This window comes from Manis javanica, chromosome 9 (genome assembly GCF_040802235.1).
Source record: "Manis javanica isolate MJ-LG chromosome 9, MJ_LKY, whole genome shotgun sequence".
Lineage (NCBI taxonomy): Eukaryota > Metazoa > Chordata > Mammalia > Pholidota > Manidae > Manis > Manis javanica.
Window position 1 is genome coordinate 124474054 of NC_133164.1, and position 16954 is coordinate 124491007.

General features: G+C 40.3%; 1 protein-coding gene across 9 annotated transcripts in view; it reads left to right on the plus strand.

Annotated features, from left to right (window-relative positions):
• The window catches only part of ATP9B (ATPase phospholipid transporting 9B (putative)), a 212593-nt gene that overhangs the window by 45365 nt on the left and 150274 nt on the right, over positions 1–16954 (plus strand). For all 9 annotated transcript variants that reach the window (XR_012121287.1, XM_073213253.1, XM_073213259.1 and 6 more), the window contains one exon: positions 13507–13565. Coding sequence is in view for 8 of the 9 variants with exons in the window: in XM_073213253.1 (XP_073069354.1) it covers positions 13507–13565 (59 nt within the window). In the remaining variant the exon portion in view is untranslated. The remainder of the gene's footprint in view (positions 1–13506; positions 13566–16954) is intronic.

A 16954-nucleotide genomic window follows, 5' to 3' on the forward strand; every position in this document is an offset into this window, starting at 1 on the left:
GAAAAGAAGCTGTGTGTTAGGCAGAGACTAGAGGAAGAAGCCCTTACACATTGGCATATGACAGTAGAAAAAGGACTGTGCAACTTTGTGAGGAAAGATGTGAAAAAACTAAATTGAGTGCTCATAATGACCTCAAAGTCTTTAAAAATGAAGTTTAGAGTGGGTGTATCTGTTTATATATGGATATTTGTCCAGGGAATTATTTGAAATAATCTTATCTAAAACAAACACACACACGCACATATATATCTTATTGGGGTATGTTTCACATAAAACTCATCCATTTAAAGTATACAGTTCAGTGGTTTTTGGTATATTCAGAGTTATGAAACCACCACCACCATCAAACTTTGGAACATGTTTAACTTTTTGGAAAGAAACTGAATGTAACAGTAGTCCTTCTTTCCTATTCTTGCCCCTTTCCTGCCCTCCCCCCGTCCCAGGAACCATTCAGCTGCTTTCTGTGTCTGTGGGTTTGCCCCTTCGGGACACGTCATATAAAAGGAATCACGCAATGCATGGTTTTGTCACTAGCTTCTTTCACTTGGCATGATGTTTTCAAGGGTCATCAGGTTGTAGGTGTGGAGTTGTGTATTAGTACTTTATTTCTTTTTGTTGGCTAATAATATCCCACTGTGTGATGACCCATTCATCAGTGGATGGATATTGGGTTGTTTCCACTTTTAAGCTATTGTAAATGATGCTGCTGTGAACATTTGTGTACAAGTTTTTGTGTGAACATTGTTTTCATTCCTTTCTTATATATACCTAGTGTGAAATTGCCTGGATATATGGTAACTCTATGTTTTTGATGAATTGTCAAACTATTTTCATAGCTAGCTGCACCATTTTATGTTCTTAACCAGCAGTGTGTGAGGGCTCCGGCTTCTCCACATGTTCACCAGCACTTGTTACCACTGTCCATTATCTGGGTTATAGCCATCCTAGTGGGAGTGAAGCAGCATCTCGCTATGATTTTGACCATTTGTTTATCTTTGGAGAAATGTTTCCTCAGATTCTTTGCCTACATTTTAACTAGGTTGTTTGTTTTTTAATTGCTGAGATTTTAAGATTTGTTTGTATATTCTAGATTTAAGTCCCTTGTCAGATATATGATTTGGAAAAATCTTGTTTCATTCTATGGGTTGTATTTTCTCTTGTTGATGAATGTGTCCTCTGATGCACAAAAGTCTTTAATTTTGATAAAGTCTGGCTCATCTGTTTTTTCTTTTGTTGCTTAATGCTTTTGGGTTGTATCTAAGAAACAGTTTGCCAACCCGTGGCTGCAGAGATTTATTTCTAGAGTTTCTTCTAAGAGGTTTATAGTTTAGCTCTTACAGTAAGGGCTTATAGTAAGCTCTTACTGCAATCTATTTTCATCTCGTATTTTCTGTATGGTGTGTGATATGGGTCCACATTATTTTGCAGGTGATTGTCCCCATGTTTGTTAAAAGACTGTTCTTTGTCTATTGAATTGTAAAATTAATTACTAAAAAGCTTTGACGCTAATAAAGTAGCAGCATGGTACAGGAAAGTATGTTGTAGAAAAGAAGATGAGCTTTAGCTTTGGGAAAAGAATCCCTAGAATGGGCAGGTAAATTAAGTATAACCTGTTTGTCTGCTTTAGAATATAGTGTAGATCCTGTCTTATTTTTTAAATTATTTTAATTGTAGTTTGAGCTGAACAGAGATTAGTTTCTGTGTATTAACTGTATCACTCAAAAAAATAGATGATGTGTGGTGTCTGTGGGAATGGCAGAGCTGGCTGCTGCACGTGCCCCTCCTTCCACAGAAACACAGACAAATCCAGCAGAACTGACTTCATCGGGACTCGGAGGTAGTCAGGGTCATGGCGCCAAGTGATGGCTGAATCCAGGAGCACGTAATCAGAAAATAGTAGGAGAGCTTTTTGTTGTCTGCACTTGCCCTTGCTGCGCCCCTCCCCCTATGCCACCCATCTTGAAGACAGTGAATTGAAGTGATTTCCTGAGTTGCCAGATGATAATGCTCAGTATGTCCAGTTTTCCACAAAAAAATTATGACACATGCAAAGGAACAAAGTACGTGGCCCATTTACAGAACTTAACAAAAACTGCCTGTGAGGAAGCAAGACATTGAACTTACTAGAGAAAGACTAAATTGACTGCCTTAAATATGCTCAAGGGGCTAAAGGAAATAATGGACAAATTGCTAAAATGGAGAATAGTATATTAACAAATAGAGTATCAATAAAAGTATAAAATTATTTTAAAAAATAGAAGCAAAATTCTGGAGCTAAGAAGTACAATAAGTGAAAAACTCCCTAAAGTGTTCCAGTAGCAGATTTTGAGCAGGCAGAAGAAAGAATCCATAAGCTTGAAACTAGGCGACTTGAAGTCATCCAGTGTCAGGAGGAGAAGGAAGATACGTGGGTCCTAAGGAACTCGTGGGGTCGCATCAGTTGTGCTGATGGGCACCTCATGGAGATCTTAGAGCAGGAGAACAGAGGACAGAGAGAATGTTGGAAGGAGGAGTGACCATTAACTCTACAGACTTGACAGAAGACAAGGATCTGCACATGCAGGAAGCTCAGTGAACCCCTGGAAGGATGAGTGTAGAGAGACCCACACCGAGATGCACTGCAGTCCAACTGGAAACTCGGGGGCCGAGAGAGGCCCTGAGAGCGAGAGGGAGAAGCAGCTCCTTAGACACCAGGGGTCTCCACTGACGGTGAGAGACAAGAACATTTCCATCCGAAACTGTGCAAGTCAGGCGGAAGTGGGTGACATTTTTTAAATGGTAAAAGAAAAAACTGCCGACCGAAAGTTTTATATCCAGTAAAACTGTCATTCAGAACTGAGGGAGAAATCAAGGCCTTCCCAGGTGAGCTTAGAATTGGAAACAAGGACTCGCGCAAATACGCGTACACCCATGTCTGCAGCGTTAGTCACACTCTCCAGACGGTGGCATCCCAAACGTCCGTCGGTGGGTAGGTGGGTGGGTAAGTCAGTCATGCTGATTTCACATGTGGAATATTACTCAAACCATAGAAATTAATGAAATTCTGGTAAATGACACACCATGGCTGAACCTTGACAATATTATGCTGTGTGAAAGCAACCAGGCACTGTTGTGCCATCACATATTGTGTGATTTCATTTCTGTTAAATGTTACAGCCTGGGGCAGTAGGGACTGGGCAGCAGCTGCTTAAAGGGTGTGAAGTTCCTTTTTGAGGTGATGAAATGTTTTGGAACTTTATATAGAGGTGGTTGCACAACATTCTGAATGTGCTACATGCCACTGAGTTATTAGTCACTTGACAGCAGCTGATTTTATGTTATGTCAGTTTCACCTAAAAGTAATACAAAATGTTGAGGAAGACAGACTAATATTATGTTTTTTCTATTTCTGTAATATTAAACTCAAAATGCTTTAAAAATAATTTTTAGTAGATTTATTTGGAGATCTACCTTTTTAAAGAAAATTGATCATCATTGCTGGTGATCTGTGAAATGAACATTTTACATCAGATAATGATAATGACAGCTGCTATTTTTTTACTTCCTTGTGTGTCAGATATATTCATAATATTCATTTGCAAAAGCACCATCCAGGTAAGTTGGTGTTATTTCCAGTTTGCAGATGAGAAACCCGAGGCTCATGCTGAATAATTTGCCCTAAGCCACCAAAGTTTTTGGTAGAATTCACACTAGAAGCTGGACCATTCTGACTTCTAATCCAGCATTCTTTCAGCTGTGATGTGTTGTTTTGTGGCTGCTTATTCTGATGCAAATGATATAAGAAAACTCTAGAAGATAAAAAAATGCATGTTTATACTTGCTGTTGAGTATAGTTTAAAATTTATTTTCTTGTCAAGAATATTTGCTGCTCATCTCCTTAACTTGTAGTGTATCATAGTTATTTATCTGTTCCTTGAATGGCATTGACAGCTACTTATGTGATTTACTGTGGTTTGTTATATTTACAACATTTGAACTTTTTCCATTTGGGGTTCTCAAGCACATTTTTGAAAACACATTAGAAAAATGTTCTCTGTCACTTCTTTCCTTTGAAAAGGAAAGCCACTTGTACTTTTGAGTGTGCTAGTATGTGGAAGGTGCTTTGTTGGGAAGCAGAGGATGTTTTTCCCTGGTGTGTGGTTTCAGTGGGCATTGGGTGATTCATCGCTAGGTTTTTGTTTATTGCCTGAGAGGCTGCTTTCCTTGCGTGGGAATTTTCCAGAAATTTCTGTGGCGCTACTTTCTTTACTTTCTCTTCACAGTGAGTGCTTTCATTACTCATCAGGATCTCATGGGTAGCATCCAGGGCAGGGGCATGGAGGAGAGAATGAGATCGGATTTCCTGCGTGTTGGCAGCTGTGTAAAAACTCCCGATGAAGAGGACTTTGAACTGCAGGCCCGTTTGGCTGCCAGGTCCTCGCATCGGTGCCCCTCCCCCTGGCGCTGGGGGAGGCGCTGGGGGTCGTAGTCATCCTTTGGCTGGTTCACAGTCCCCTTCCGCCGAGACGACATCCCCGCTCTGTGCCAAGCGCCGGGACAGCCTGGGGAGATCCAAGTGCGAGGACGTCCAGAACTGCCCTTCTGAACGGGCCATGTGGTGTTCTAGCGGGGGGTGCGTTGAGAGGTCTCAGTGTATTTGTTTTGTTTTAATCAGCCACCAAATCTCAGCAGGGCTGTCATATAAAATACTCTTGGTATATATTCCAAATTTAAACCTAACGTTAATGTGAAACTTTATATTCAGAAATGGAACTTGAATTAATTCTGTGCTCTGGTTCCTTTCTACAGCTGTGATGATTGTCTTCAGTATTTTTTAGCTATTCTTTTAATAGTTCTGGCATTTTGTTGTTTAAGATGTTTTCAACTATTCAGACATGAAAGAAGGAAGTTTGTCCTCTTTGAACTTTATGTAAATTTGGGTGTGTGCATCTGAATATAAGAGAGAGCATTTGCATTACATTTTCTTGTGTTCAGTTGCCTTGCCAGAAAAGCTTATGTACCAAAAGAGACGATGTGCTGTATTCCTGGGTATTTTAGTGTCTTTGATTTGTATTATTGACACTGTATTGTGACATACCTGTGAAAATTCTTACTCTGGTAGTTTTTTTTACATTAAAAAATTAATGAAATAATGAAATTTTGTCTTCATTTAGTGAAATTTACAGTGTAATAGTCCTTGAAAAATGGAAAGATTTTTAAATCCCTCTTTAGTCGTTTTCATGTATTGTCTATGCACTATGTATACGTTCACAGGGAACTCATAAAATGTAATTGGTTTTAGAACTTACTGTATTTTCTACTTGGCAAGAAGGTCTTTTGTGACAGTCATATCTTAAGAGAGTAGTTTTTTAAAAAACTGTTCTCAAATGTTAGCTGAATCTTCCAATCAGAAGTTGCTTAGGAGCTGATACACTTGGAAGTAATGAGTTGATTGGTACAGTCTGATACCATAACACGATATTGATGAGTAGTCTTCTTTTATTTATGTGGTATCCTCTCTCTTTCATCCACTTTTGTGACAGTGCAGATGAAATAGAACAACGGTATTTGAAATCATTTCTGTGTATTTAGTTCTATATAGTCAGAGTAGTTCTTTGGTAAGCATGCTCAGCTTTCCACACACCCATCTCATTGTATCCCTTCTCTTGAAGTTGACTTGTTATCTTCTTGTCTGTGGCCAGAGCATTTAAGAAAATCCACTTCAATATTCATTTAAGAATATCCAGCAAACCTTACTGCATTTTAGTTGTACGGTAATTTGTATATGTCAGGCACAAACACGTTAGATTCCTCACCTTGTTTGCTCAGTTCTCTATGGCTGTACCACAGTGGGCATATGTCGTCAGGACCAGACACATATATGCCGGAATAGGTATGTACGGGCCCCCTTGTTGTATTGAGCTTCACTTTATTGCACTTTGCTGATAGTGTTTTTTACAAATTGAAGGATTGTGGCAGTCCTTTATCATGCAAGTCTGTTGACACCATTTTTCTATTAGCATTTGCTCATTTCGTGTTTCTGTGTCACATTTTGATGATTCTTGGAATATTTAAACGTTTAAATTGTTGTATTTGTCATGGTGATCTGTGGTTGGTGATTATGACTTGCTGAAGGCTCATATGATAGTCAGCATTTTTTAGCAATAAAGTATTTCTAATTACAACATGTACTTTTTGTAGCCATAATGCTATTGCTCATATAACAGACCGCCGTTTGGTGGTCACATGACTCTCGTGTCCTGGGACACCAGCGCTCCTCGCCATACTCGCTCTGTGGCCATGGTGGGAGCTGAACCCACAGCATCTCCAGGGTGTCCCTGTGCTCGTTACCTGCATGACCAATGTTTTTCCTCACATCACCCTGAGGACCTGAACGAATTCATTCCTGAAACACATGAAACAAAAGTAAAAATACTCACTGGCTAATACAGAGTATCATCGTACTCATGTGAGAGAGAGAGGTGTGTGTGTGTGTTCGTTCTGGCAGCAACCTGTAATTGCAGTTACTCTGTTACCTTTAATTTTTGGATGCTAAGCTCCTGTTCCTGCCACTGTTACCCCAAGGCTTCTGGCACGTGGCAGACACTCAGTAAGTGGGATAGTCAGTTAACTAAACGAGGGATTTCCTGTCCCATGACAACAGAGCAGTTTTAGGCCTGATGCCTGTCATCAGAGAGCCTCCCCTTGAGGCTGCAGTGGTTGGCCCTGCACTGTGCCTGTGAGTATGCTCTCTCTAACATCCTGCCCACTGAGATGTGGCACTTCTTGCCAACTTGAATGGTGAAAAATGCTCTCGTGTTTTTGCTTGCCGCTTACGTTTTAACATCTCACTGTTTTTTATCTTCAATAAAAGTTTATGTGGCAAATATTTTTTATTTTTTGACTAAATTTTTAAATCATTTTTTAGATGTAGATAAATGCATAACTCATTATATTCAAATCTTATGACTCATCTGTGGTGTTTTTACTCTAGCTAAGTAGCTAAGTGATATAACTGAGTATTTTAATTTCCTTACATTATCTCTGAGTTTCATGTTTTCTAGCTGAAGTTTTACTCTCTACATGGTACTTGGAAAAGGTATCTGGCTTTTCTTTTTTCCTCCAAATGGTCAGTTAATTACTTTAAAACCAGTTATTAAAATTATTAAAGTTCTCGAGAAATACGTCAATTTGTTAGGCCCTTTCCTCTGCTTTCTATTCTACTCTACTGACTCATCCAAATTTCCATGCCAGTTCCATACCAGTTTTAAATAATTTTCCTTTACAGCACATTCTAGTATCTTTGGAAACCTCTCCCTTCCTTCCTCCTTCCCTCTGCCAGTTATTTTTCTTTTTCATTTTTGTCTTGTTTTCTCTGAGAAACATGGAACATGAGACACTATACATACAAGATTATTGGGAAATTTTCTTTCTGCTCATGAATTAGATCAATGGCACGGAGACCTCTGTGGCAGCCTCACAGCTGCTTTGTGGCGTCCATCTGCGGGTTTCTTACTCTTCTTCCAGGGATTGATCTCAACTTTCATACTTAGGAGTATTTGGGAAATAGGCCAGTATTGTATAGATTACTGAAAATTTAGAGAAAATAAGAGGCTAGGGACAATTTTGAAGTATGGCTCTTACCTCTCTGAATGCTAACGTGACCATGCAGACTCAGGTAGGACGTCTGGGTTTTGTACCTTTGTAGGTCATGGGAGAGGGAAACTGCTTTTTTGAGCCTCTTCTGATTCCATTGATTGAAAGTCTGAGAACTTGTTAATTAAAAACCACTTATAGTAACAGTATTTTGTGTCTTAACCTTTGGTAGATTCTTAGGAAGTTGAACTACAGAAAAGAAAGATCAGACATTTTCCTTAAGCACACCAGCCGCCGGCTTAACCAAGACTTTGCAGGGTCCTTTCTCTAGTAATACCATAGAATTGTCATTTGTGTCTGTTAGTTGATGGAATATTTAACATGGAGCTACTTAATGAATATTTCACACCGTTGTAGTTTTCTGGAAGTGTTTCCGCAGTGAGCGGAGCGAACCACTGATGCTGCTTCAGCGATAAGCTCTGCGTGTCGCTTTAGGCCGAGATGCGTGAGCTCTGTGACAGCCTGTCCCGGCGACTGGGCGGTCGGGATTGCAGCGATGGCGTACGCCGCTTCAGCCAGTGCTGAAGACAAGTGTTGGCTGATACAGTTTATCCAGTAACACAGTGTTTATCTTTAGTTCTCCTACCACAGTGTAATCTTTCATTATTCCAGTATTCTTTATGAAGCTATCTAATTCTTTTCTTATTGATAGAATATAAAAAAAAGAATTGATTATGTCTAATTTAAACATCTTAATTTTTTTGTTATTGCTGAAGAATGATTTTAAAAACCACTTTGGTTATTGCTAGTGAGTGTTTAAGAGTAAAAGTTGGTTACACTCAGCAAGATACTTTATAACCCTTACCCCAGACTGTGGTGTTTCTTTTTTTTTTCTTATTTCCTAGGCTATAAATAATATCATTCATGTGTTGATGTATTTTATTTCCCTCGGCTTTCCATCTTATTTGTACCTTTATTCCCAGCACGGATTGGGAAGGGGCCCCCATGCCGTGAATAAACCCTGACTTCTGATGTCCTCAGCTTTGTCAGCGGAGGCCAAGGGGAGGCCTGTGTCCCTGCTAGCCTTCAGCAGGGGTCGAGATGGAGTCCGGACCCCCGGCCTCCCCATCTCTCAGCCTGAGCACGGTCTCGGCCTAGCCTCACATGACCCTCTTCGTGGTTCAGTCACGTACCCGGGAAGGCTCAGACTTAGACACCGCATTTTCTGCACTCACTCGCCGTGAGTCCTTGTAGCCCCCGGGGTGCACCCTTGTCCCTCTCACTGTGCCTCTGGGACTCAGCATCCGTCACCTCCGAAGACCCCCACAATGTGCTTCTTGCGCCCACTGAGACACGGCCCCTCTCTGTGGCCTGCCCCCTGCAGCCCCCTTGCAGAGGCTTCTTCTCCCTCAGCCTTGGGGCCATTTGGCCGGAGGAGGACCATCCTGCCTTTACACAGCCGCCCGCTCACTGACCTGCCTGTGCGGCTCTGTGCACCTTGGGTGCTCTCGTTGAAGAATTCTAGCTTATCCATTTTTCTTTTGCAATTGTGCTTTTGGTGTCCCAAGAACTCTTTGCCTAACTCAAGTTCACAAAGATTTTCTGCTGTTTCCCTTGTGTTTCTTCTTGTAGAAGTTTTTGAGTTTGGGCTTTGCTGCATCGTGCGGATCCATTTTGAGAGTCTGCATCAGTACAGGTGTGGGTGCACATCCGGCCCTTGCATGTGGACACCAGGTGTTCCTAGTGCCATGTTTTGAAAAAATGACCCTTTCCTGCTGCATTCCTTGCTTTACGCCTCTGTCAGAAATCGGCTGCCGTTCACCGCGGGCTGGTTTCTGGATTCTGCCTTCCTGTCCGCACGCCTGCCTCGATGTGCCTGCCATGCCCTTCCGAGTCCTGCTGCTTCCCGGTGATTCTTGAAGTCAGCTCGGGCTCTCCTTCCAGCTCGACCATTTTCACAGCTGTTGAGCAGTGTCGGCCCTTAGTGTTTCCAGATGACGTCAGAATCCACCTGTCCGTTTCTATAAAATAGCCTGCCAGGATTTTGATTGGGATTGCACTGACTCTAATAATTTAGAGTGACATCTTAATTATATCAAGTTTTCTGACCCATGAGTGAGGTGTAGCTCTCCCTTCATTTAGGTCTTTCAAAATTTCTCTCACCAATATTTGTTTTTTTTCAGAGTATAGGTCTCTTTTTAAATAGTGTTTATTTATATGTGTGGGTAAATGTATTATTTACTTATATGCCAACAACCCACTCTGCTTCTTTATCTGTGTTGAATTAGGCTCCTACCTCCACACCCACCTAAAGCATCAAGAGTTGGGGAGGGTGCCACTCCCCCCGAACCACAAAGGCCCCGTAACCTGCTGATGTGTGGCGCTGACCTAGAGTGCCCAAAAGTGATCAGTTCCTTTTTAAAAAGGTTGCATAATAATCTCCCACTCGTATCGCCTTCTGTGTGTTTGGTCAGGAAATAAGTGACCACTGCATCTCAGCCGTTTGAATGACATCTAGTAGGTATAGGTTATGGTTATGTTCCTGTCGGTCCATATGACATTTGACCTATTTTAACTGATCAGGAATCCAGGGATTATAAACTATTGTTTTTTCAAATGGCTTAAGATTTTATAATGCATTTGTGAAGAGCAAACTAAATGTCATAAAAGTATATTTCAAAATTTAAACCAAAGGATCTGAATTTAGTGGACGCTCAAGATGTTTGAATATTCATAGCATTTTAAGCACATTATAGAGACGTGTGTATAAAATGCTGCTGGTGCTTACACAGGTCTGTAAAGGCTTCACGAGGTTCTATTCGCAGTATAATAAAGGAGGTTTGGGAGGAGGGGATGCAGAGAACTTAGAAGAAAGGCAGAGGCGTCATGTGGTCGCAGGGTCAGCAGCCGGCATCAGAGAGCCGAGACAGGGAGATACAGGCAGTAGGTGAAGCGAATTGGAGATCAGTTGTGAAGAATATGCACGCAATGATATAGATCTGAATTATCTTCTTAGTAATTGTCAAATAGTGGAAGTTTTTGGGAGGGGATAAACATAATTCTTAGGTTTTTTTTTTACCTAGTTCATTTGGAATTCCTATTGAATTAGGGAAATGATAGTAACAGAGGCCATTTAATAGTATATTCTCTTTACACAGGTAAAAAATATGGAGTAGCCATGGGTTTGGTGGGCAGGGTGTATATTTAAGAAGCTTTGGAGAAAGATAAGTAATTCTTGAGTTCCTTTATCTTTCTTCAGAGGAACCCATAAAACTTGGCCTATGGAACAGGTGATATGAACACTTTGCTTCTGTGAGAAATACCTAAGCTCTTAACACTTGGAAGTACAGAGGCAGGGGACATTGATTGCTGGAAGAGGATTTAATGGAAAGACTTAATTGTAACAGTTTAGAGAGAGGGAAGGATTGTGACAGTGGTGAATAGGTAATGTTCATTATTAACTATTTCCTCAGAAAGGAAGAAGCCAGTCATGTTGAGGGGGTGCTCAACCACAAACTGAATAGGATATTTGTAAGAAAAATGGTTAGGTTTTAGTTGTCTTATCATTGAAGTAACTTTGTTACTGTATTTAGAACTTGATTCTGTCAGGTGTAACTCTGAAGTTACCAAATATTAAATCGCATTTTGTAAGTGCTTTGCATTGTTGATGTCTCTGTTGGTTTGTGAGAGCAGGTGGCATCGGTGTTTGTATGTGCTGTGACTTGTAAAATGTAGGGATTTTCTGTTGTTACTAGTCTTTCCCAACTATGGTGATATTAGTATGTTAGTCGGATCAGCTCAGCTCAGTTAGCAAAGGGCGGCTGAAACCACACCTCCAGTGTTGGTGGGCACGGGCTGCTCAGACGAGACCGCTGACGGTCATGTGCCCGGCTGTTGCTGGCGGACAGGTGTGTGGGAGCAGGTGGTTTTCCTCCGTGTTTCCTTTCCAGTGTCCTAGCTGTTCTTTAGGAAACGTAAGAGCAAGAAACCCGGGATTTCACGGGACACAGGCTGTAAAGGAAGTATAAGCAATCAGTGCCCTGAAGACAAGACTGAAATCATTAGAGAATCAAGAGCTATTAAACGACTTGACCAGTCCTTCAAAATCTGGAAATGTGTGCTCTGAGCAGGTTCTGAGGCAGATTATCATAACTGATTTGACACTCAACTGTGTTTAGCCTTCTCATATGTTGTTCATATTGTATCATTAACATTTGAGAATTTTCTATACTGCATTTTACCACAAACTGTTTTTCTTTAAACATGTAATTGCAAGTTCAGTATAAATGAATAGTGATCACAATATAATGTGTCCAAATTAGAGGCTATTAAACATAAATTGTGTTTCTTATGTGACAGAATAAATAACTCTCCCTCAGAAATTTAAGATCTTGATTAAGGAGTCAAAAAAGAATATGTTTTGAATGTTTCAAAATACCTTAAAAATTTTTATGACATTTATCACATGATGATAGCTATTTCTTTCTCTCCTTTTTAATTATGCTTATTACATAGAATATAGAAAAGTAGAAGGAAGGAAAAGTGGATTGGATAGTGGGAGAGAAAATAAAATTAAATGATAAGACAGGAGTTTTGTGATGCAGAATTCAGTGAGATATCCTTACTGCCTGGCGCTTAGCTTTATAGGTGTAGTAGTGGGAGTATAGACTTGAAGCCTGAAGTGACCCCATGAAAAAATAGTTAAAATAGACATTGTTTGTGAATATATTGTCTGGCTATTAATAGACATACTTTTCAGTTATGAAGATATCTTTAGTTTTATTTCACACATAATTGTAAAGAACATTGCTATTTTATAATATAAATTAAGTAACTCTCCTCCCAGACCCCAAATAAGTAGGTCTTGCCCTTGTTTATTGTGTAATTGAGGAACATGGAAAAATATAACAGCAAAAATAGAGCATAATATTTACAAAACTTTGATATTCTCAAAACACATCTTCAGAAACTGGTGTGGTACCACTGGAACCCAGCTGCTTCAACAGGTATTTAGGAAGTAAGATTTTATAAGCTGAGCGTGGACTACAAGTCAGTGGCATGGCTGGTGATGTCAGCTTTTGCTGGTGTGATTAGGAGCTTAGCCTCCTGTTCACTTTCAGAATAGGCCGAATGGAAGACAGGGACCTGTTCTGTGCTGAGACAGTGGTTACAAAAATATAGAAATAGGCGCACAGGGCTGCCGCTACCCCGACAAGGGGGATTGACCGAGGGAGGGAGAAAAGCAGAGAGGGAGGGGGAGCGCCCCTGCCTCAGTGTTTGCCCCGTCCTGGGGCAGTTGCTCACATTATTTCTGACATTTTACCTACTCTGTATTGCTTAACATTGTGTTAGGTAGTATTAAATATTACATTGTAGACGATTATTGTACGTTAGATACTATATGTATAATTTAAGAATTTACACAGTTTATCATATGGAAGAATCTCTTTTGTAATAAAGCTTAAGACCTTAGTTTTCAGTCCCAACCTGTGTCTGTGAAGCTACTAGTAGAGAGTGATTTTATATGTAATTTTCTTTATTTCTTTTTTCTGTCAGTTACTTGCTAATCAATGCCATTCATAACATTCAGGATTTTACCTGTCCGTGTTATTCCGCTTTTGTTCAGTGATATTCCTGATCAGTGGTAACTTGACTAGACCTGAAATACTGACAGATTTGGGAAGAACCTCCCTTTTGTGCATGTTTTTTATTGGGGGATAGGTAATTTTGTATTTGGGAGCTAAGAGAAATTCGTTTTCAGCAACTGTGTCTATCTGAAATAAGTTTAATTTGAAAGTACAAGTACAGATAAATTTCTAAAGTGCTCTTTTCTCTCAAAAGTTATTTCTAAAGCTTTGTTTGCCAATAGAAAGTGAACTGTGGTGTGCTGTTATTTCTTTAAGTTAACTGTACTTTTTCTTTTTTTTTAAGGTAAAGTGCAAGTTAAGAGTTCAGACATACAAGTTGGAGACCTCATCATAGTGGAAAAGGTCGATGCATTTTTAATACGTTTTAGACATGTGTATGCCAGTTATTAACATTTAGTCTAATTGCAGTAACTTCTGAATTTGAAGGAAATTGTTTGACATTTATTTTAAATCTTAACATCGTTGTGTAAGATTTGATGTACATGAATAAAAATCTAGATTTTAGTAGTGTGTATTTTCCTAAAGTATTTCACTGTGTATAGGTGAAGTCCTATTTTGTCTAAAATAAGATGTGTTAACTGCTGAATGCTGAATTGTCAAGTTATTTCATTTGACCAAAGAACTTGTATTAGTTAGCCTGTTTAGACTGGGATATGTTTCAGTTTCTAGACCTTCCTTTTAAAAGTGGATACATTATACATTATTTTTGGTTATTCTTACGGTTTAGAAACTTAAAGAAGGAAAGGTCAGTGGAGATAAAAGAGGGGAAGGAAAAAGTTTAGGTCAATGTAGGAAGAAGCCATTTAAAAAACTGATCATGGTCAGAGGGGGAGACCTTCAGGCTGCTGATGGCCTGGAGTATGGCTGAGTGGGCTGTCCATGTGTGGGCAGGAGTGCCTCTGAAGGCACAGACTTTCTGAACAACAGCAACTCAATGGACAGTCTTTTTTTTTTTTAAAGCTCCAGAACAACTTGAAAAATATTGAATGGCAAGTTTTAGTTTTAATAAGGCTTCTTATAGAATAGTTTGAGTTCGTAGTGCCAGCTGGCATCCGGGGCACGTGACTGCATGCCCAGCCTGAACCACTCTGTAGAGAGATTCAGTGCAAGGAAGTCTCTCCTCGAGACCAAAGTGGTCTGCATCTTGTCGAATTAACATGTGCAAAGAAATTGTTTTGGCTTATATTTGTTTGATTTTATGAAATGGGATAAATTAAGCATTGTTTTCCAACTCATTTACATAGTATTTCGTTGTAAGGATTCTGTAAGTTACTAACTTTTGATCCACTGTAAGATTTAAGTAGTTTCTATTTTCTGCTATTGTGTAATGCCACGTGAACATCTTTATATATGTACCTTTGCCCGTTTCTGTAGGATAAATGCTGATGAGGGAGACGACTGAGACATATGTTAGTCACATAAATGTCGATGCAAGTTTTTTTGAAACACCAGCATTTATCACCTCATGGTTTCTGTGGTCAGAGTCCTGGCTCTAGTCCCCTCAAGGCCACTGTCCGCGGGGTGGCGGCACCTCCAGGCACCACTGGGCTGGAGCCAAGGTCACGCTTGCTGGGGGCTGTTGGGAGGACCTGGTGCCTCACTGGCTTCTGGGCCTCAGTTCCAGGAGCTTTTGGCCTGAGGCCTCCCTCCCTCTTGGCCACGTGGGCTGCTCCCCGGGGCAGTTCACACTGGCTTGCTGGAGAGAAGGCTCAAGAAAGTGGGAGTGCAGCAACGTTGACTTGCAGTCTTGAGACCTGTCTCAGGAGTGACCCCCACAACCTTCTCTTTTCCTTTGAAGAGGCTGTTGGTGTGTCTGCTGCGAGGTTTGAAGGTTGGGTCGATCTGAATAGAACGAGTGCCGTCTGGCTGTGTCGTGCTTTTCTCTATTACCTTCTTTTCTCTAGGACAGTTCTTTTCTTACCTTCGCTGTTAGTTTGAGGTGGAGCACTCCTCTTCTTGCTTTCTTTTCATCTTCCCATTTTTCCTGAGTAGCTCTTGAGCCCTCCCTTGGCCGTGTTTCACATAGTTCCCTTTTCAGTCACCTGGGCAGATGTGAAAGACAGCAATCTACAGCTGTGTCTGGGTCCCCGTGCCACCTCTCCCTGGCCTCACAGGTGTGTTCTTAGTCAGCGAGGAGGCTGATGTGCCAGGCCCTGCAGAATCCCCAGAAAGGTTTCACTAGAGCACGGTGGTGGCTCGTCCATGTTTCTCATTGTTCCAGTGGGTAGGGCTCTGGGGGTGGCACTCCAGAATTAGATTGGTATTGTGTGTGAGCACAGGAGTGGCACCTTCCTTACCCTGAAATTCACAGGTGTGGTAGCAGACCTGGAGGAAGGAATTGCAAAATATTTTCACTAACATTTAGGCACTCTAAAAAATAAGGGTGGTATCCCCTTCCTTAGTTTTTTATATTCCAACTTTATATCCATTTTCATATTAAAGTTTTCCACATGTTTTATTTACCTAAAAAACCTGAATATTCAGAAATTTGAGGTATAATTTCCAGTAGTTACTGTGAAATGATATGTTCATTAGTAGGAGATGCATGATGTCAAACCAATTTTTATTTTTTTGTACTGATAAAAGATTTGTCTTGCAGTTTGACATAGCGTCATAAGAAAATGGAAAAGACTTGGTAGCAAATGGCTTTGTCTTTTTTACTTTTTTATTTAGGAATTCTGGCAACACTTATTACTAACCGGAAAAGTTATTTCTGGTTAATATAGTAACCATGTCTAGAAATTAATGCTTGGATATTTCCATAGTGAGTCTTATGTTGTAGCATAGTGCTCCTAATTCTGTATCTTAATATGGAATTAAAGTTATCCTATTGATATTCTTTGTATGGATAATGAAAAGAAACGGGCTGATCAAGTTTGGGCAGTGCTATAGATGCTGGTAGAGCAGTGGCCAGGTGTGGGGGAGAGGATCCTGTGGCTTCAGCATTACGTGCATCTGGGTGTAAGCTCCTGGTTCCCCAGCTTCAAACTGAGCTTAGCAGAAGCATCTCTTAGACATGTGCTTGTAGATTGGTAGGGAGGCTGCCTTCTCTCAGTCGGGCTTAGTTTATACCTTTATGCACGTGGGCAAAAGAAATTCCAAAGATTATCTCCTGGCTTAGCAGGGAAACCTAAGTATCTAAATTTTTAGACAAACATGTCAATTTAAATATTTTTACTTACAGGACATATCAAGTAGGGTAGCTGTTTAGAACAAGAGACTTTTAGAAGTTGAACGTTACATTTTATAGGTCATATCACCAGTCTCTGAAGTCCAGGTGTTTAAAAAGGCTCCTTGGGATAGAAACAGAACAGGATTAAAGTTAGCAGTGCTGTGTGTCCCCCTTCACTGCTTGACCAGAACTAGCTTTTTTTTAACAGCTGGATTGAAAGACAGTTTCTTCATTCTATTTTTCTGAGAGAATGTGATTTAATAAGTAGCTTAAGCAACTTATTAAGTATTACAATGTATATTAAAATACCCAGAACAAACACTACAAAAAAATATGCAAAGGGATACACTCTAAGATGCTGTCAATAAACTAAGAACCCTAAAAAGGGTTCAGGTAACAGTGCAGACTTATACTCTACTGCATCAATAATTATCTTTACTATAAGCTGTCTAAGCACCAATCAAGAACAGGGAGAGTGGTTAAGGAAATGAGACCCAGCCATATACCATGTACAAGAAATTTAAATCCAGTGACAGCAAGAAAGAAGTAGACATACGCA